The sequence below is a fragment of the Hippocampus guttulatus genome, chromosome 3 (genome assembly GCF_054856545.1).
Source record: "Hippocampus guttulatus isolate MCC_2025c chromosome 3, RoL_Hgut_1.0, whole genome shotgun sequence".
NCBI classification, from domain to species: domain Eukaryota; kingdom Metazoa; phylum Chordata; class Actinopteri; order Syngnathiformes; family Syngnathidae; genus Hippocampus; species Hippocampus guttulatus.
This window is the reverse complement of record NC_141263.1, coordinates 24,013,872-24,034,318: the sequence shown is the minus strand read 5'-3', so window position 1 is coordinate 24,034,318 and position 20,447 is coordinate 24,013,872. Positions and strand designations below refer to the sequence as shown.

General features: G+C 43.3%; 2 protein-coding genes across 3 annotated transcripts in view; one reads left to right on the top strand and one right to left on the bottom strand.

The window, feature by feature from the left end:
- LOC147207923 (insulin-like growth factor 1 receptor) overlaps window positions 1-8,509 on the bottom strand; it is a 47,800-nt gene extending 39,291 nt beyond the window's left edge. For both annotated transcript variants that reach the window (XM_086107565.1, XM_086107566.1), the window contains exon 1: window positions 7,546-8,509. In XM_086107565.1, coding sequence (XP_085963691.1) covers window positions 7,546-7,636 — 91 coding nt within the window. In that variant the 5' untranslated portion in view covers window positions 7,637-8,509. The remainder of the gene's footprint in view (window positions 1-7,545) is intronic.
- Window positions 8,510-12,362: 3,853 nt separating this feature from the next.
- Window positions 12,363-20,385, top strand: ap3s2 (adaptor related protein complex 3 subunit sigma 2). The gene is made up of 6 exons (XM_086107569.1): window positions 12,363-12,554; window positions 13,246-13,337; window positions 13,991-14,102; window positions 14,288-14,359; window positions 14,572-14,679; window positions 16,653-20,385. Exons 1-6 carry the CDS (start codon window positions 12,486-12,488, stop codon window positions 16,776-16,778), a joined length of 579 nt encoding a protein of 192 aa, XP_085963695.1. The 5' UTR covers window positions 12,363-12,485; the 3' UTR covers window positions 16,779-20,385.
- The last annotated feature ends 62 nt before the right edge of the window (window positions 20,386-20,447 follow it).

Sequence of the window (20,447 nt, the reverse complement as noted above, 5' to 3'; positions counted from 1 at the left end):
TTCCTGTGGTTCGGTTATTTCGGCTTCACTCTATCCTGGGTTTTCATTTGTGACCAGGACTTAATCTATTGCAGTTTTACTGAAATTTGTCTTTATTTTCTTGCAATTTTTCCTTCCATCTATGTCGGACCACTTAAAAAAAATACAAACATTTTTTTCAAAGGTACATTTTTTTAGAAAAATGAAAACCATGAATATTAGAGTTTGTCCCCTCCCAAATCCCCTTTCCTTCATTGTGGATGCGTTCGGAAATACGTTCCAAAGCGTTGTTTCACTCAGACCTTTCGTAAACGCAAAACGTTGTTCAAATGTGCCATTCAATGATTCGGAGTGCCGCAAAAAACAGGGACTAGTGCAGACAGTCCAAGGTCAATAAGCAGTTGCGTTCAGAAATCAATGGGAACGGAGCACGCTCTGCTTCCGACATCACACAAGGACGAAACTACTTATTACCTTTGTTAAAGTTAGGGATGCACAATAATTATTGAACTGATAATTATCGGCCCGGTAAATAATTAGGTCGCTTGTATCGGTCCCAATACTGCAAATTAGGCTACGATGCTCTTTATGCACTATTTCATTGCTTTTGTTTATAGATAAATAGAAATACATGAGCGATAACAAAACACAAACAACTTTTAGCAATAGGTACTATACACATCAGAGCTTTTGAGATTGCTCATCGCCTCACCGTATCATTGAAAAGATTTCAGAAAGTAGCAAAACATCTAACCGTATGTTGTCGCCGACTACTTTTTTTTTTTTTTTTTTTTTAATATATCACACTCCAACCCCATGATGTGAAGTGACTGGAATGAAATGTCATATTCTGTTAAATTGCAAAAGAACAGCTACGTTAGTATCCCCCGCCCCACCCTCAAAAAAATATATATTATTATTATTATTATTATTATTATCGGCTATGGGTATCAGCCATACAAAGCAGAAAATTATTGGTATTGGTTGACATTTTTCAAATCGTGCATCACTATCTATCCTTCCATCATCTGAGCCGCTGATCCTCTTATCACTACTCCATGTTTTTCTTTTTATCTTAATATGGCTTACCTTAACCAGAATGCTGCATCGCACTGTAGTCAAAGATAAAATCCTGATGGATTAATTACGCCTTGAGGAAACCGAAACCAAGTTGCCATGACTACCGTTCTTCTACTTCCCTACTTCCGGTGGAAGCCGCTGCTTCTTGGTCTTCAGAAGAAGAGTTCAAAGAAGAACGGCAATCAGGGTAATTTGCTTTCAGTTTCCACAACAATGATTTACAATGCGCAGTCTCTCTCTGTTCATGTGAATGTACCACTGTCCTCTAGTCGAAGCACAAAAGCAGGTTTTGTCGCACTAAATAAACGACGCAGACAAACTGACCTTTTTCAACCCCTGCGCAAGCGAGTGACTTCAATGTGAAAAAAAAAAAAGCTAACCGACGCCAGGCCTGGTGACTCACAGCGGGGCCGATGCCCCGCTCAAAATGTTCTTAATGTGTATGCTCTTTGTTTGCATTTGGTCTTTAATTGGGACCAACTGGCTTCGCACCAACGACCAGGGCCAAGAGCAGGAAGCTTCTTTTTTTTTTTTTTTTTTTTTTTTTTTTTCTGCTTCAAGCGAGCTGCTGAGAGTTTGGGTCTTTTCCTGACCGTGCTATTATGAAAAGAGAGATTTAAGGCTAGCCAGTGTGGCGGTATGGCAGCTCTGTCTTTCTCTATAATCTACTTGTCAGCGCACATTGTCCACATCCCACATACCTGTTCAGACAACACTTGCACCCGGACGTGTGTGAAAAGGCGCCGTGTTATGTCACCGTAGTCTGTCATTCACGGGAACCGCTCCCAATTGAGCTTGATGGTGCTGAAATCAGTTTTCAGGACCGTAACAGGGGAGCGTCTTGACTCTCAAGACTAAACAAACCAAATCTCCAGAAACAGGAAACAAGATCTTTGATTAGCTCCCTTGATGGGGGGTGGGGGAAACTGAGGTAGTTTTCTTTGGGTTTATAAAAAGATTGTATACTTTATTGAATTTTGTCCTGATCTTAGAATTGATACTGTGTTCACTTGTACTTGGTGTTAGATTACTGCACAGTGTCTAGTGAGGCCAATTTGCAAATTAAGTGAAGCACCTGTCCGAAAACATCTCCCCTGTTCATTTAGCTGAGGGACGGGTACGCGTCGTTATGGCCGCCGCTTCCTGTTGTTGGCTGTTATGGTCACGACTTCCTTTTTCATCCCATTATGGTCATGACTTCCCACTGCCACGTTATGATTACGACTTCCCGCCATCCCCACTGTTATGGTCGCGATTTACCACTAACCCCCTTCCATCAAACAGTCTTATGCCACGTTACGTCACGGTGGTTTGTCTTTCACGGGAACTGCTCCCAGTCGTATCAGATTGGGATGAAAACACTCGAGGGTTTTTGGCGGCAGGCAGGTGTCGCAACCTGATCGCTGCTCTTCAGTGCCGTCCAGCTGAGTACACAAGCTAATCTGGTCGGGCTTCATCACATATTTGCTCCTGATAACCTTCTCACCGAGCAGACAGTTCCTATCCCATCGAGAGGAAATCCACTAAGGATGCACTTGAACGACCAGTCAGTCAACATTTGCACCCCCCCCCCTGCCCCGTACAACCACTCCAACCCACCCATTGAATAACTCCTCACCACAACTCATTTCAGCCAGCATGAAAGGATAGAGTTAAATTAAATGTGAACTAACTGGACACTTTTAAAGCCGAAAGGCTCTCATAGTGGCCAGCGCGAGTCTTTCAGTGGCCTGACTGTCTGAGAAGACTGCCAGTAGTCGCGTGTCACTTCTGTTTAGTGGTTTCATTTTTGATCGGTTTCGACTCGATGTTTTTGTTCCCATTCCCGCTGGCTTTATGGGCTTCCTCAGACCCACTTGTTGTCGTTTACATTCCATTTTATTTCATACTACCCTGTTTAAATCGTGTTTCATTGTTTTGCATTCATCTTAGAGTGGTTAACCTCGACCTACCGCTTGCATAGTTGAGACATGTTAAAATGCGCCGGTGGCGTTCATCCATGTTTGATGATGTCGACACGCCGGAGTGATTCGTTCCGGATCTAATTGATCTCTATGGCTTACTGTACAGCGGGAATGTGTGAGAGTTTACAGCAACACAAGGACGCTTTCGGAAGACATTTAGACTCATTGGTGCAAGAATCAAACGCAAGATACCGACAACAGGGGGAGAAGCGCCGGCCGGGCTTCTCCTCCGACGGCAGGGGCTAGTGGCAATGGCCGTAACACACCGGTTCACAGGCTCCTCACTCTTTCCGATCAACAGAACTCAGTCTGTTTTGCGTGTGAATGTACTTTGGCTTGTTCTATTTTAAACCCCCTCCCCATACCCCGTTCAACCCCGCCAGCCCGCCCCTCCTCAAAGTGCCGCTGAGAGCGGGATGAGGCCCCGGTTCACAGTAAGGATGGTAACGTGCAACACATGTAGAATTTCCTTCTGTTTCAAAACAAGTCCCCATGTAATGGATTAGCTCTTGATCCGTCACATCTATCATCCCCTACTGGTCTGTGGGTAAGACATCACGGTGTGAAAGGGGCACAACGGCAAGACGTTGCTCCCAAAACATAAGATAGCGGGAAGGATAGAAGGATGTTGTGGAACAGCAGGGATGGCATTAAGTCGCGACCGTAACTAACACGAGCGGCAGCAGGAAGGATAGAGGGAAGTGGCGACCAAAGTTAGTATAGTTAACGAATTAAAATTGAACATTTTTGTTCACATAAAAGTTTTTTTAAAAGGATGGGATTAGGGCGTGACGCATTGAAAAGTTGTTGTTGATGCCCCCAAACGTAGTCGGCGATGGGCTTATGGAGTCACGTGCCGAAAAATGATCGTCGACAGGTGGCGGGGGGGGGGGGGGGGGGGATTCCCATGACTGGCTCGGAAATACAACAGCCATTCAGGAAAATTAACATATTTCCCAAAATTCTCGATGGGCAACCCGCCCCTAAAAAGAAGCGAACCTCGCCTCACCTTTGTGAATGACTGATTAATCCAAGGAAGATCCTTTTACGTCCAATCATGTTCCCAGGTAGCCCGTTCACCAGTGGGATGTTCCAAACAGGTGTTTGATGCGCATTCGTCTACTTTCTCAGTCTTTTTTTTGCCACCTGCTTGTTTGGAACGTGTTGCAGCCATAAAATTCTCAGTTCATGATTATTTGCCAAAAACAAAACGCTTATTAGTTTGAACATTAAATATCCTGTCTTTGTGGTGTATTCAATTGAATATCAGTTGAACATGATTTGCAAGCCATGTGCCCTGCGATTGGCTGGCAACCGGTTCAGGGTGTCCCCCGCCTACTGCCCGAAGACAGCTGGGATAGGCTCCAGCACCCCCCCGCGACCCTAGTGAGGATAAAGCGGTTTGGAAAATGGATGGATGTATTCTGTTTTGATGCATGTTTAACGTCCCAACTACATTGGGAATTGGGTTTGTGTTAAGCCATGACTGTTTTACGCCACCCTTATCCCAGTCAAATTTTAAATAGTATGACCTGAAAAGCATTCAACTTCAGAGGTTCCACTTTGCATAATTACGGTTGTTTAGTTTCATTCGCAAATAGTATCAGATGTATTTGTTTTTTCAACTGCTCTTTTCTGCGGCAAGCATTGCGGCTGAAGACACTAAGAAAAGCAAGCTTCAAAAACTTCGGGCAGCATTTTCGGTAAGGGTGTGTATCTCACCACCATAGACAATTCGAAACGGTTTTCGCTTAGTCAAGTTTGAAGAGATTCAAGGATGGTTTGATTTGTAAGTGGAACGATTCGATTTGGGTCAACTCAGTGGGATTACAATTTGATTCGATATGGTTCGGCTCAGTTCAAAAGGGTATGATGCGATTACTTTTTTGTTGTCATTTTACATACATAGGAATGAACTTGTCAGTTCTGAAAATGTGCCATTTCCTAATATGATACAGTTCTCCAATAAAGGCCGGTCCGATACATCTCTATATATTTCAGAGTGGGACAATTTGATTAAGTTTGTTTTTTGTTACACCCTTAATTTTAGGATACATTTCACTTGAAAACTGCCATCATTTGGTTTGAATGCTGCTTACAGCATGTTGTTCCCACTTGAAGGTGAACCGAATCCATGGTGAGGCATTTCAATCTACCTGTTCATTTCTTGACTTTTTTTTTTTTTTTGCCGCTTACGTTGGCTTACACAGTGAGTCAGAATCAACAGAGTGGTTTTCATCCGCAGCCTGAATGACTTTCTCCATTGAGTCACTGGCCGCCGGTTCGCTCGATTGCAACATTGCAGATCACACGTATGGGAAGCCGTAAGTGTCGTCACACGGGTGCCAAACTGCGGTTATGCAGGGGTTGGAGGTAGTTTTAAGTTGCAATATCACCAATCAACACCAGATGGCAGACATGTCTTTGTTGCACTTAGAGTCGTATACTGCCCTATAAGCCAATAGGTTTTTTGTTTGTTTGTTTAGGGTTTTTTTTTTACTGATATGGCGTATGAACATAGTAGTAATATTACAATTTTCAGTAAATTGATTTCTGGGGGGAAAAAATACAAAAGTAGTTCTTTGCACTTAATGTTGGTTTCTTGTTCAGTAATTTTGTGCCGTCTTTCAATGCAATTTTTTTATGCAGTCGAGCCCTTTGCACTGGAAAAAAAAATCTTCAAACCCTTTGTTGTTTGGTTAGGATAGTGGATCTTTTGCACATACATCAAAACAATCTACAGACATATCAAAAATGAACGATATTAAGACCACACTTTTTGTCCATATTTAATGCAGCTCCTTCAGCCAGAGACTGATACACCCGCGCAGCAAGAAGGAGAGGTACCGCCGCTCGTTCCTGCCGACTGCTGTCAGGCTATTGAATAGACAGACCTGAAAACTTGGACTCACCCACACTCACCTATTTTTAACCTGCCTATGTTTATATTTCATAATTGATATACTTTTTGTGTGATATATCTATATACATATAGATAGATAGATAGATAGATAGATAGATAGATAGATAGATAGATAGATAGATAGATAGATAGATAGATAGATAGATAGATAGATAGATAGATAGATTGATTGATTGATTGGGCAACCCGGTAATCAAGTGGTTAGCACAGGGGTGGGCAAACTTTTTGGCTCGGGGGCCGCATTGACTTTTAAAATTTGACAGAAGGGCCAGGTCAGCACGAGCTATGGTACATTAAAAACAAACAAACTGCATTTGTTGACAGTCCATATCAAACATCAACAGAACAAAAGCATGAAAGTACTGTATTAATATGCTTTTTTAAATGACAACAGTGTTGTTGATGACCTATTTTAGCCTGTGCATTGCTGCAGATGGGTTGTGATCAGACCAGTAGAAGTAGAGCGATACAGAGGTCCTAGGTGGTCAAAAAGATCCCACCCCCCTCCCCGTGTTCTGCAACTTCAAGTCAATGCGCCACCTGGCGGTGAAATGACGGTCATTACAAGTCCAATTGAAATGAATGCAATCATTCACATCGAACCTTAATTGTGGACCAACCTTCGGCGGGCCGGATTTAAAAGACCAACGGGCCGGATTCGGCCCGCGGGCCGTAGTTTGCCCACCACTGGGCTAGCACATCGAATTCACAGTGCAGAGGTACCAGGTTCAATTCCAGCTCTGGCCTTCCTGTGTGGAGTTTGCATGTTCTCCCCGTGCCTGCGTGGGTTTTCTCCGGGTCCTCCGGTTTCATCCCACATTCCAAAAACATGCATGGCAGGCTGACGGAACACTTAAAATTGTCCCTAGGTGTGAGTGTGAGCGCAGATGTTTGTTTGTTTCTCAGTGCCCTGCGATTGGCTGGCAACCGGTTCAGGGTGTCCCCCGCCTACTGCCCAAAACTGCCCCCCCTCCTGCGACCCTAGTAAGGATAAAGCGGTTCGGAGAATGAATGAATGAATATACAGTATATATTTATTGGTCTTCTACTTCTCCCTTTCATAATTTTACTGCTGTAAATTGGGAATTTCTCAATTTTTAGACAAATAAAAGTTTTCTTATAACATTCAGGGGTTCCCTTGGTCTTCAAGGTACCCACTATACCAACAATAAAATGTGGGTTAACAAGCATGCAGTTAAGTCAGTTTAGTCATTTCTATTTTCTATTGGTTCCTATAGCTGCTGTTTCTACAAACTTTAGACACGGGGTGAAGAATACCTAAACTTGGCCTTTGATCATATCATGAGGAAAATGTATACACAAGTCATTTAAAAGTGTGGCTCTTTGAATTGACACAATTAATCATGCGTCAGAACCCCAAAAGACATGAAATGACATCATTATTAAGTAAAGCGTTGTAAAAACATGACTTTGATAAAACCGCAACGGTCGTTAGTGTAACGTCTCGCTCCGGTAAGGGGCACAGAATGGCGTTTTAAAATCATCTATCTTTGGGTGTTTTGGGGGGGGGGGGTGTCGTTTTGTGGGATGTTTGCTGCTCATGTGTTGGCGGAAAAAAATAAGGATAATTTGACTTACTCTCCGTTGCGGCGAGTCGGAGAGAGGACATCACGGCCAGCATCAGACCCCCAAACAAGGTCAAGCGGCTCCTTTCCATTCGAGCCCTCATTCCCGTGGACGTAAATCCTCTGCCGAAAAACTGTAAACAAATACGCCCGTCGAGTGTGTGTACGGGGTTGAAGGAGGAGAAGGGGGCGTCCGTCCGTCCGTTTACAAACCACTCCGGGTTATTTCTGGGCGACGTGAGAGGGAGAGAAATGAAGCCTTAAAAATCTTCAGCCAGCGCCTTTTAGCCTTAGCCGGCTAATGGGGCTAATGGGCTAGCAGCCACGAGCTAGCTCGCGGAATCCTGCTCGAAAAATCTGCGTTTCAACACTCGCCTCAATGTAAATCCGTTAAGGAGCCGCTTAAACGCCGCTAAAAGGCACAGGGCGTTGGTGAGGGCGGCGGGACAGATACGGCTAAACGGGGAGCGGCGGGGATTCCTGTGTAAGCCGCATCTTCACGCTCCATGTCGTGGTGGTGTGGGGGGCGAACGCATAACGTCCCGGTGCTGGTGGAGATGCTATCATCCGGAATCAAATCTTGTCTTGAAAACTTGGATTACACATCCCCTCCAAAAAACAGTCCAGTGGCGTGAAGGAGACGAGTTTGTCTGGGAAAAAATATTGAGCAGAGTAGCGCGTTTTTTTTTTTTTTGTAAGGAGACCGCAGTCTCTCTCTCCTCCAGCCTCCTCCCCCTCCTCCTTCAGCCGCTCATTAGGCACGGACTCACCGCGCTGTTGTTGTGGTTGCAATTCATCCTTCTAGTGCGACTACGACGTCAGGCCGCGGTCACTATATGCGCTTAAACGTCCTTTGACACCGCCTGGGATGTTGGTGCGTATAAATAACAGCCCTCAATCTGTCCACTGCAGACTATAGAACGTCGCCAGACAAGATTAAACGCGGCGCAGGTACGCGGAATGTCCACTTGCCTCGCGTCGGTCTGCAGTCTGCCTGTAAACACAAGCGCAGCTCGCAAAGATCGCGTCTTTTAATAATGACAGATCACTGCGCAAAAACTACCACTGAAACGGGGGGGGGGGGGGGTCACAAATTATTTGGGTCGAAGGACTTTTCAAGGACTGATAAATGCAATAACATGTAGCTGAAACAAGGTGAGCACGTTGTTTTAAGTCGATCGTGAAATAAGTTCAAGGGTCCGTTCGTCATCACCGAAAATTGGTAGAGAGTGATATGTCTTCATTAAAATATATCTTTGCTCATCACTCTAGCCACCGGAGCGGTGCGATGGAAATCCGGGGCGCCGATCCAGGAGGAGCAGGCTTGTTTTGCAGTCTTTTCCTCACACACACACGCACGCAACACGCCGCCAGTCAAATTAGAGGCATTACAAGTCGTAAATGCGGGTTACGTAAACCGCAACAACAAATACGATTTTCAGTGTGGGAATCTTGGGAGTGCTGCCACATTCACGTGCATTTTCTATATGTCATTAACATGCGTGCACAACAAGGAACATGTGATTCCATTACCGCTGTCGGAAAACAACATAATATGGAGCATAATATACAAAGTTACTCTAGCACAGGGAGGAATTGGACTCATTCTCAGTGATGGAGTCTCTCTCTTGTCTTGACTTAGACCAATCCACTTTAATTCACATGCATGCATGTGTGAAGATGTACAATGTTAGCCTTATTAGTACTGTATCAGTCTAAAATAGCTTACGCGTTACCATCCAACGATATTTATGTTCTATTTGATCAGTAATCAAAATTACAATTGAATGTCCTTCCAAAGTCACGATCAGTGTTGATTTGAACAAGTATGAGAACATAAGCAGAGGCAGCTTTATTTCTATAGCACATTTTATCCATAAGATAACTCAATGTGTTTCACACAAGCAAAAACACAACATCTAAAAGCATTTAAAAACAACAGTTACCACATTCAGAAGAATAAACAAACACAAAAAAGACGACGACACAAAATTAAATATATCAAGAAGTGGGGTTTGAGTGGGCCACACGTATTTCTGATGGGCTATAGCCCTCTTTAGCCCCGATGTAGCGCCATCTCTGTTTGGATGCAATTAATTTCAAAGAGGTAGCTCCTTTACTCAACTCTGCAAGTGGCCAATCAAATTTTGCTCTGCTTTGATGTCCTTTCAATAAAGGAAAAGGGGCTAATTTCTAGACAGCATTCGCGTTATTGAAACCTGAACTTTTTAAAACCACGGTAACCATTCACAAGCCTAACATAAATTGTGTTTAAAAACAAAACAAAACAATAGCAAGATGCTTTGCTGAATAATCCCAGAACGGCATCATCCGCGTCATGCTGCAAATAAAGGGGGGAATCTAAGGATCTAAGGGAATCTGGTGTTCCTAATTGGTGGTTGTCTGTGATCTTTGCACTGAAATGCTGCCACCCAGAGGGAAAATATAGCATCTCATGCCTGAGATTGTTATGCAGACGCTGTACAGTTACAGTAGCCTGTGGATGTCTGAGGCCCAGGCAAGGGTTAGAGGGAAATTGGTATTACAGGAGAGTGGGGGAGCACGTGATGCTTTGAGCAGACAGTAAACACAACCATGCTGAGCGGAACCCCAAACCCCCGCCTGGGCCTGCCATCGCCCCCGCACCTCCTGACCGTTCTGATTGTCACTGTAATTACGGTCGGCTTTCTTCACTGTACAGAGGCATCGTTTGAACGCCGTACATTACCTCAACTCTGGCAGAAACGCAACAATTAGCACTGCGAGGAAAGGCAAGCTTCAAAAATCCACGGCGGCCCACCCAGGAGTCCAAATACAGTGAGTCACTCTCAAACAAGTGCTCACTGTACCAACATGACCTGGTTTCATCAGAGTATGAAGAGGGCTGTCGACTTGCATTTGTTAAGTCTCTCGATAAAAGTCCCCGCAAAGGCTGTCGGCGGGCCCACCTACCACGAACCGTCAAGCCTGGAATCCATTCTCGCGCTGCACTCATGTGGAAATAAGCCTGTTTACAATCAACGGCTCGCACATGCTAATGAGTGTCTGTTTGTTTGCCGTGGTCATGCGGGAGGAAGGGAATTTTTCTGGTGGATAATAGATGATACGCAGACAACAACCAGGTGGTCTGACTGAGGCCTACTCGGATTGCACCGAAATCCACAATCTCTCCTGCCCTGGTTTGACAGTACAGGCGCACTTATGTATGGGGGGGGGGGGGGGGGGGGCTGGTACACCTACTGTACTTTGCACTTGTCCAAAACTATGGGCTGTGGACAGGTACTGTACTGGTCCATGGGCCATTTACTGCTGGGCCAGAGAGAAAGACTGAACCAAAAAAAAAAAAGGCTTAAAGTATGCAGTTTTGCATCGTAATTTGCAAGGCAAAATATGTATTTTGCACCTCATTAGGGCGCATCCAATAGCAAACCTGAGAGTCAACCATGGCCCCAAAAAGTTTGGCTGGCCGCACGCATGCCTCTCACATCCGCTGCGGGTAGTCAGCAGTCAAGTAGCTACTTATGCCGCACCAGCTAGCTAGTGACCTTTTTCTTTTTGAGCATGCAAATACTTGTTTTGTTTTTTTCTACTTTCCCCTTTTCAAATTTTTTTGCCGCTGTAAATTGTGAATTTCTCCACTGTGAGACAAATAAAGGTTTTTTTTTTCCTTCTTCGGCTGGCGACTCATGCGACTACGTTCTGGAATTGCCCTTACAACTCCACACACAGCAACACGAGCACAGACAGACACAGCGTGGTGAAATAAAAACAATGTAGTACAATATGGTATGTTTTAGTGTTTTCGTATGACGCAAAGTCATCCCATTGTCACTTGAGGACATTACTCAGGGACTTGATACCAAAGGAATCCAGTCTTTATATTAAGTTTGGCAAACTGTTGATGGTTGGAAATAACTTTTAAACGGAAGGTTACACTGGTAAGAATTTGAGTCAACCCCCACATTTTAACGGGAGGCCTTTCAACGAGACCTGTAGGCTACATCAAAAAGTGTCCGAACTCGGATTTTGAATGTTTTTACTGGCTGACTTCATTCTTTCTTCCTTTTTTCCTTCCTTCTGCTTATATGCTCCTTTCCCTCCTCCCTTCCATCTATCCTTCCTTCCACCCTTGCTCTCTTCCCCTTTATCCTCCCCCCTTCCTTCCTTATTTTCTTCTATTATTTCATACCATTCTCCGTTCGTTCAATCACCTCATTCGTTGGTTGTTGCCTTCCTTTCTTTTTCCCTTCTTTCCTTTCTTCCGCCCTTTCTTCCTTCTCTCAACCTTCCTTAAGTCATTCTTTTCTTCCTTAAATAGTTGTATTTAGAAATAAGCGGTTAATATAACGCATGGATGGATAGATGTATTGCAATTTTGGCCCGTCCTGTAAATAATTTACGGCACGACAATTTGTGAGATGGTTACCTTAGTTAGCATTGTGACGCAATTAAAGAGCGCCATCTATTGGTAAATCGGCGTAACACAAAAACAAACGCATCCCGGAAAAAAAAGGGTTGTCACTTTTTCGTTTCTAATCAACTCTTACAAGGTGGTGCCTCGCTACTGGATTTATGATAATATACAATGTACTGTATTTCTATATTAAAAATAAATACATAATACAAGCATCTAATTAATTAAAAAATATATATCTTAAAAACGTTGATCTTGTCTCGTGGTATTCCCTCGCGCATTTAACCAGCGCCCATCTCCCTGTGACTCGACGAAGCACGCGCATACACACGTAACAAATGATCGATGCGCGGGGGGTTTTGGCATAATTTTTCATGGTTTTTTTTTTTGGTTTGTTTCTCGTCGACTTTTAAATGCGGGGACTGAATACCGGAAATGGACGGGGAAAACTTCCTATTTGGAACCCAAAGCCTATCTCTGGAGCTGTTGCATAGCGTTTGCTATTAAAAAAACGTATTGGAGTTTACGGAGGAGCAAACATGATTAAAGCTATATTAATATTTAACAATCATGGAAAGCCGCGGCTCATCAGATTCTATCAATATTTCGTGAGTATGACTTCCGTAAGCGTTTTTTTTTGTTTGATTTTGACAAATACGTCGTTTGTTTTGATGAATTTGTATTATTCTCAAGGAATTGTGACTTCTCATTTAACGGCATGTTAGCATTAGGTGGTGTTAGTTTAGATGTTAGATGTTTTTTTTCCAGTAAAGGCGAGGTAAGCATATCCGCTTTAATGACGTGCTATAAAAACATGAATGTCTTCATATTTTATAGCACGGCTCAGATTCAGGAGGGGAAGTCTGGTTTTCATCTTGATCATGGAACAGTGGACCACTTCTCTACCCTTAGCTGGGTACTAGAGCCCGGCACGGGATTTTGCCCAACCAGTCTACATGGGCTTTATGGACTTGGAAAAATCTTAGACCAGGAAAAATCTTAGACCACGTCCCTCATGGGCCCCCTTTGTGGGTACACAAGCAGTACTGGGAACAGGACCCTATGATACGGCCTGATTCGTCCTTGGACATCTGTTTGCCAAAGTTTATTCCTATTGCCAGCAATAAGTCGGATTGGTTTTTATCGAGGGTTGGACTCTGTCATGGCTGCTTACATTGCGACTTCACTTATGGCTTTTTATGGCCCCCCTCATTGTACTCTAATTGTTATCTTGTATTTTTACTGCATACTTTTCCTTTAATAATTCGGAATGAAGCACTACACTGTGTTTGGTTGCAGGCAGAGGACATGCAGCAGCAGATCATCCGGGAGACTTTCCATTTGGTGTCAAAGCGAGATGATAACGTTTGTAACTTCTTGGAGGGAGGAAGGCAAGTTTTGACTGCAGCTGCACAATCAAATGTACAGATTGAGCCAGTCTTACAATCAGTAGTGTAAAGCAGGGTTCTCCAACATTCTTTTTCCATCCTGGGCGGTTTATGGTAGCACAGTTTTTTTTTTTTTTTTAATCGCAAATGGTCAGTCATCCCTTGAGGGGGTGGTGTGACTGACCTATATTCCCAATCAGGACATGTATCCACCACAAAAAAAACCCCCCAAAAATTTAGCCTTGTTGTGAATAGCAAAAAAATGTGAGTTATCCAGGCCCCCTTAAAATATGCTTATAATTGCTTTCGTATTCGTTTATTCATTTGATCTTGAATAAATGCACTGGAAATACACTATGCATTTACATTAATGTGGCGAAAGCTGTATGTTACTTCTCGTGCTAGCAACCGAAGTTAAACGTTACTTCGCTTTGACGTGAAAAGATCATAGTTCCTCAATTACAACGACTCGCCATTTTATGGCGTCTTTGGACTTTACAGAGAGACCATAAATATCTGCAGAGAGCTGCAACCAGCTGAATATTTCAGCAAATAGCTGCGGATAGCCTAACATATGCATTTGTTTTTTGGAAACCATAATTAGGAAGGGCTTCACAGTATTGTGTAGTAAGTTGGAGTTTTTGATGTTCTTCCAGTCTTATTGGCGGCTCCGACTACAAACTGATCTACCGCCACTACGCCACACTCTACTTTGTCTTCTGCGTGGACTCGTCCGAGAGCGAGCTCGGCATCTTGGACCTCATCCAGGTCAGCTGATTAAAAGATAAATTAAGTAATAAACGAATAATACTATTGTATCTGTTCTGCAGCCATGTGTTTCTTACAGTGATCTCCTTGCTTTCAAATAACATGCCTGCTTATTTTTAAACTACGTTCAATAACTCCCATTTGTGTTGGACTGATTTTTATGATGCTAATATGCTCATGTGCAGGTGTTTGTCGAAACGCTGGATAAATGCTTTGAGAACGTTTGTGAACTGGACCTCATATTCCACATGGACAAGGTGAGAGAGTGAGAAATGAGTGACATTTCACATACAAAAAAAAAAGGACTGCAAACCAAATTGATTTGATATTGTTTTCAGTCCTGGAAGATTGATCGATACTTAACGTGAACTACAGTGAACCTTTGCTATTTTTGGGTTAATTAACCAAGACCCCCGGTAAACGGCAAATATTTGGTACATTTAGTCCACTTTCTCGTTCTCTGCTGCAGGTCCACTACATCCTGCAGGAAGTGGTCATGGGCGGCATGGTGCTGGAGACAAACATGAATGAGATCGTGGCTCAGGTGGAGCTGCAGAATCGCATGGAAAAGTCGGAGGTCAGACTTCCAGCTCACACACATTCAAGTAATACTGACGGTCGAAATGTGGATAAAGTTCCTAGGGCAGGATTTTTCATTGGTGCCCTCTCCCCCAGCCCCCTCCTCCCTTTTGGTGATTACACATACTCTTACAAAAACAAAACAACACGATCATTTGACAACAAAACAAAACTGATAAACATTGTGTGATGCAAAGTTTGGAGCAATGAACAGGCTTTAGACGATTTTACATCCAGCTAGGATGAAAAGCCTGACATACAAAGTGAAAAGGGAAATACCATGAGATGATTAACAGCAGGAAAAAAAATTCTCCTGTCAGATGTAAATGTTATCAACAAATAAAAGCGCACATCAGGCCAATATAAACTAGAAGCCATATTGAATACTATTAATCATCTGCAAACCATTTTAAGACCCCTTTCCGGCCCAGCTACAGAACAATAAAACCGTTGATCAACCCGAAGTCCGTCAGAGATAGCAATCAGCCACAAGAGGGCAGCAGAGGGAAGTAGTTGAAAAAGAGGATTCAATTGAGTCGTCTCGGGGACTTATTTGGAATTATTTTTTTCATGTAACAGTAATTGGGCATTCCTTTGCAGTTGAATTTATAGGCCGTCTATTTCTTCCATTTTAAGAGCTAATAGAAACAAATATAGTTCATATTCAAGGCGATTTTTGTCTCCTGTGTCCTTAGCATCTGCCTGTATGGTCTAATGCAGGGTCACCAAACTACGGCCCGCGGGCCGGATTCGGCCCGCCTCCACATTTGGTCCGGCCCCCCTGAACAATACCAGAGAGTCTTTTGATTTATTTTTCATCTATGTATATTTGTATTTTATCATAAAATTTGCAATAAAATGTTCCTTAGTTATGAACTATTTTCATGATTAACTATTAGCTAGTAACAATTTCATAAACACATACAGTATAACGTGACATTTGTTCCATCCTTCTGCGGTCTGTGCCCTTATCTGGCAACCCCAGAAAAAAAAATCCTAAACCCGTCCCTCTAAGAGAATGTAATCATGGCGAAAAGGTGAGGTAAGAGAAAAAAAATTATTCAGAATACAGGGAATTTAACCCAAAATGGAGAAACGATTTTTTTTTTTCAATGCAAAGAAAAGATTGTCTGTCTCATCTGTCGGTGGCGGTATTCAAAGAATACAATCTGCGGAGACACTATGAATCCCGTCACAACAACAAGTACGATTTTTTGCATGGGCAAATGAGAGCAGACAAACTGTCAACGCTAAAAAGAGGAACGTTAGCTCAGCAAAATACATTTGTACGCCAAGCTCAGCTGAACCAGCCATCTGTTTGGGCTAGCTTTCGGTTTGCTCAACTAATAGCAAGCAGCGGTAAGGAGAGTTTGTCAAGAAATGCATGAATGCTGTCGCAGAGGTGGTGTGTAGAAGAAAGACGTCTTTAATACCGCGAATGTATCAAAAAAAGTTATTTGATTTTGTGTGGGTTTCTGGGAAACAATACATTTTTACGTCTAGGTACTCTTGCAGTCACACTTTTGCTGTTACAAACTGACCCCGGCTCCCCCATCAGAGAAGCGAAAAGTTATGTGGCCCTCACAGGAAAAGGTTTGGGGACCACTGGTCTAATGGGTGAGCTGGCCCTGCGTGTATTGGATAGAAGGACTTGGCAGATAGACAAATGTACAAACGAACGTATGCGGAGAGATAAAATTGGATGATGATGATTGATGGAGGATGGCTAAACAGACAAACAGACAGACAGATAGACTAAGGCTGTAAGATCAACTGATGGATACGGAGCGATAGATGAGGAAAATAATTGATGACCTGAAAGATGATAGACAAACCGTTAGCTGGTTTGATTGAGAGACAAACCGATGCCGAGACAGACTGAAGGACAGAGATAGACAGACGGGCATACAAACGGACGGGTATATAGATGCAATGACGTCGCCATATTAAAGTGTGGCTTGGTTTCTGCAGGGAGGTCTGTCTGCAGCACCTGCGCGCGCCGTCTCCGCCGTGAAGAACATGAACCTGCCCGAGATTCCGCGCAACATCAACATTGGAGACATCAACATCAAAGTGCCCAGCCTTTCTCCGTTCTGAATACAGCTCGGCAGGGGGCGGGCGGGATCCGGTGGCCCCACCCTCGCTCCTATGCAGTCAACTTGAACTCTCCTGACCACGGCGGCGTTCGCGACCGCTCACTCCAGCCACTCTTGTGTGTGCTGGGTTAAAGCTGTGAGTTGTTTGAGTGTTGTTGTTTTATTTCTGACCTTGTGTCCTAGTTCAATTTGCACAATATGGTCAATGTTTGTTCCATGAAAGAGTGGTAGGTAACCTACGGCAGGTGGAACATATCTGCTGCCGTGCGAATTTTCAAAACGTTATTCTAATTTTGTGTTTTATGACCAGTCAACAAAGTTCACCGCCATGCTATGCTCACACACAGTGGTGAAAGTTCCAATTCAGCCGTCCATCTGTCTAGTATGCGTGTTTCCAATTTGAGAGCAATCGGAAATAATCTTCCTCCTTCGAGGACACACATAAATTGGCCAAAGTAACACAAAAATGGCCGCTTCAAACCAAATATGGCAGCCTTCTTTTTAGAGTAAAATTGATGTTAAATGTTAAATCCAGCTTTTTTCACCTTAGACAGCTGGCCAAAGTAAAACCTATCCTCTCTCATGAACACTTTGAGACAGTAATTCATGCCTTTGTCACATCACGGCTCCATTACTGCAATGCCCTTTACTTTGGAGTCAGCCAGTCCTCCATTAAGCGTCTCCAGCTGGTCCAGAATGCCGCAGCTCGCCTCTTGACTGGTACTCGTAAGAGGGAGCACATAACTCCTACTCTGGCATCCCTTCACTGGCTCCCCATACATTTTAGAGTTATTTTCAAGATCCTCTTATTTGTTTTCAAATCTCTAAATGACCTCGCGCCACCTTTCCTCTCTGAGCTCATCCGCGCCTACACACCTGCCCGGCGCCTCAGGTCTGCGGACCAGACATTATTAGAAATACCAAGAACTAAACTGAGGCTCAGAGGGGATCGAGCCTTTTCTGTTGCTGGTCCCTCTCTCTGGAATGACCTCCCACTGAACATTCGGCAAGCCTCCTCGCTGCCCATCTTCAAAACCGGCCTCAAAAATCACTTGTATTCGTTGGCATTTGACTCAGCATGACTTAGATTTGTTCTTGGTTTTGCTGTTCGGTGCTTTCTACCGTCTTTATTACCGATTTGCTTTACTGTTTGTTGTATATGTTAAATTGCTCCATGTACAGCACTTTGTATGCAGCGATGGCTGTTTGAAAGTGCTCTATAAATACAGTTGAGTTGAGTATGGCTTATTGAGACTGGGGCTTTCAGAATTTGTGTTATACACAATACTTGCCCCATCTTGTGGCACAGAGTCGAATTACACTCTAAAAGTAAAGAACAATTGAATTGTATGTGGAGCAAAAAATAAAAATCTGGGAAATAGCAGGAACACAAACCCGGAAGCGTCGATGGATTGAGGTTTACTTAATATTTAGTAGCAATCACAGAAAATCAAGCTAAACCTCAGTCGAATTTATGTGGTTAAAATTTTTCATCAAACAAACGCGAGGGCAGGTTTGCTTTTGATTGACCCCTGGAAATAATGCAAAAAATTTGCTGGCCGTAATTATGCTGTAATGGCTGCTTCAAATCACAATGGCAGACTTCCTGTGAATTTTCTGGCACTAAACGGCATGGACAAAAGAAAAAGAAAACGTCCCAATGTAATATGGCCTGTCCGTCTCGTATGCCTGCGAATGATTGGCGCTTATTTGTAGTTCATCAAAGCACAAGCCCTTGAATCTGTTTCAAAATTGTTGCTTCAAACCAAAATGTTCCTGCTGTGCGTTCCTGAGGCTTTTAGTGCATCCTGTTATGATAGAACACAATGTAATGTCGAGGGATGAAACTGGTGTCGGGGCGCTGAATTTATTTCATATTTCCGAGAGTGTGCTACCGAGTGAGTTCAGGGGGTTCTGCTGTTCTTTTCAATAAGTTCATGTCACCCCTGATAGGAAAAACTTTGGCAGAAAGCATCAGGTGAATGTGAATATTTATGCATGTTTAATATTTTATGACTTGGCTGACAAGCATATTTTCCCTTCTTCAACTCGACGCTCATTACTGGTTTTGATTTTGAAATTTCCCAAGCTCCAAATCCGGCCCCCTACCGTAACACGATCCCTTTGGCTCCCGGACAGCCTGGAACGAGTCTTCTTCCATCGCGGCTTCCAAACGTCTGCCTGTCCTCGGCGGACCGTCGTCACAATCCATTACTCCCGCTCTTTTGCACTAATATTAATCTCGACGACATATGCTTGGGGTTCATGAGTCACATGATTCCCACCCCCTCCCGACTCCCCACCACCCCCCTCTGAACATATCGTGGAAGGCAGTCAAGTGGCACGAGTCTCCAATGCGGTTAAGCAAGAAGGATGCGCTCCAGTTTTTTGTTTTGTGTTTTTGTAGGGGACCATTTCAGTGTCTCTAAACTTCTTGCAGGGCCATAAAAATGCTGAAGACACACTAGGATTTTTTTTTTTTATCATCTTCCGACCTCTAGGGTCCAAAAGCTACTGTACATCCACACATACAATTATGGCTCATTGGCACTAAAATGTAGCCCCCAAACCCTATTCCACTTTGCATCATGAAATTCAAGTGGTATGTTCATCACAAAAAAAAAAAAAAAAAAAGACTCAAGGAAAGTCATACCTGAACAGCCAGAGGTAGCCTTCCATTTTGGTTTGAAGTCATCCCTCCGAATACTGACTCGGTAGCGCTTACCAACCGTTGACTTTGCTTTTCAATTCAGTCCCCGAAGCCAGTTTCACTGAGCCCTATGAAATTATGGAGCCATGTCAAATGTGAATGAACTTACAAAAAGAACTCGTGTCTTGGTTTAAATTCACCCCAAAAGTGACGAATAGCACCTATTATGACAAACGTGCTTATTTTTGGAAAAATTCTTCCCGAAATCAGTTGCCCTTAGCAATATCACATTTGGTATGCATGTGTATCTACTTTGTCGAATATCCATAGTCTCAAGACTTCATGACTGAAAAGGTACAGGAAGTTAGTCATGTTGGTTTAAAGGCACCAAAAAAGTGACTCTGTACCACCTACCGGTATTTCGGGGGAAATCCAGCCCAAAGTCAGTTTGACTCAGACTCATGAAATGTGGTAAAAAAAAAAAGAGTAACCCCACAATAATGTCTCACGTACAACTCCTGCAAAGACACAGGAAGCTGCCATTTTTCTTTCTGGGCATGAGGTCTTGGTATTTTTATGGGTCGACTAATGACAGACATGCCTACCAAATGTCAGGCCGTTAAGGTCAAATTGTCAAAATATTTTGTTAGGCTGTCCACTGTCATTTTTCAAACCAAAATGGCAGACTTCCTGTGACTTTGCAGGACAATACAGTCCAACCAAATTTCACGTTGCTCAATTAAACTAGCTTTGGGGGCTTGCTTTTTTTTTATTTTTATGTTTTAAATGCTGCCACTGGCCCTAAATGGCCCCCTGGTCTTTGGTTACCCACCCCAACTGTTTGTATGTATTATAGAGAATGTGTTTATGTCTTATTTACTGTATTGAGTAGTTCAGATGCTGATATATGATCTGCTGACATTTCTGAACATGAATAAAAGCTGCTGCCAGCCATAAATCAGCTCCAGTCGTTCATCCGAAGAAGCGCTCTGAGCATACACTTTCCGTACCTTCGAGGAA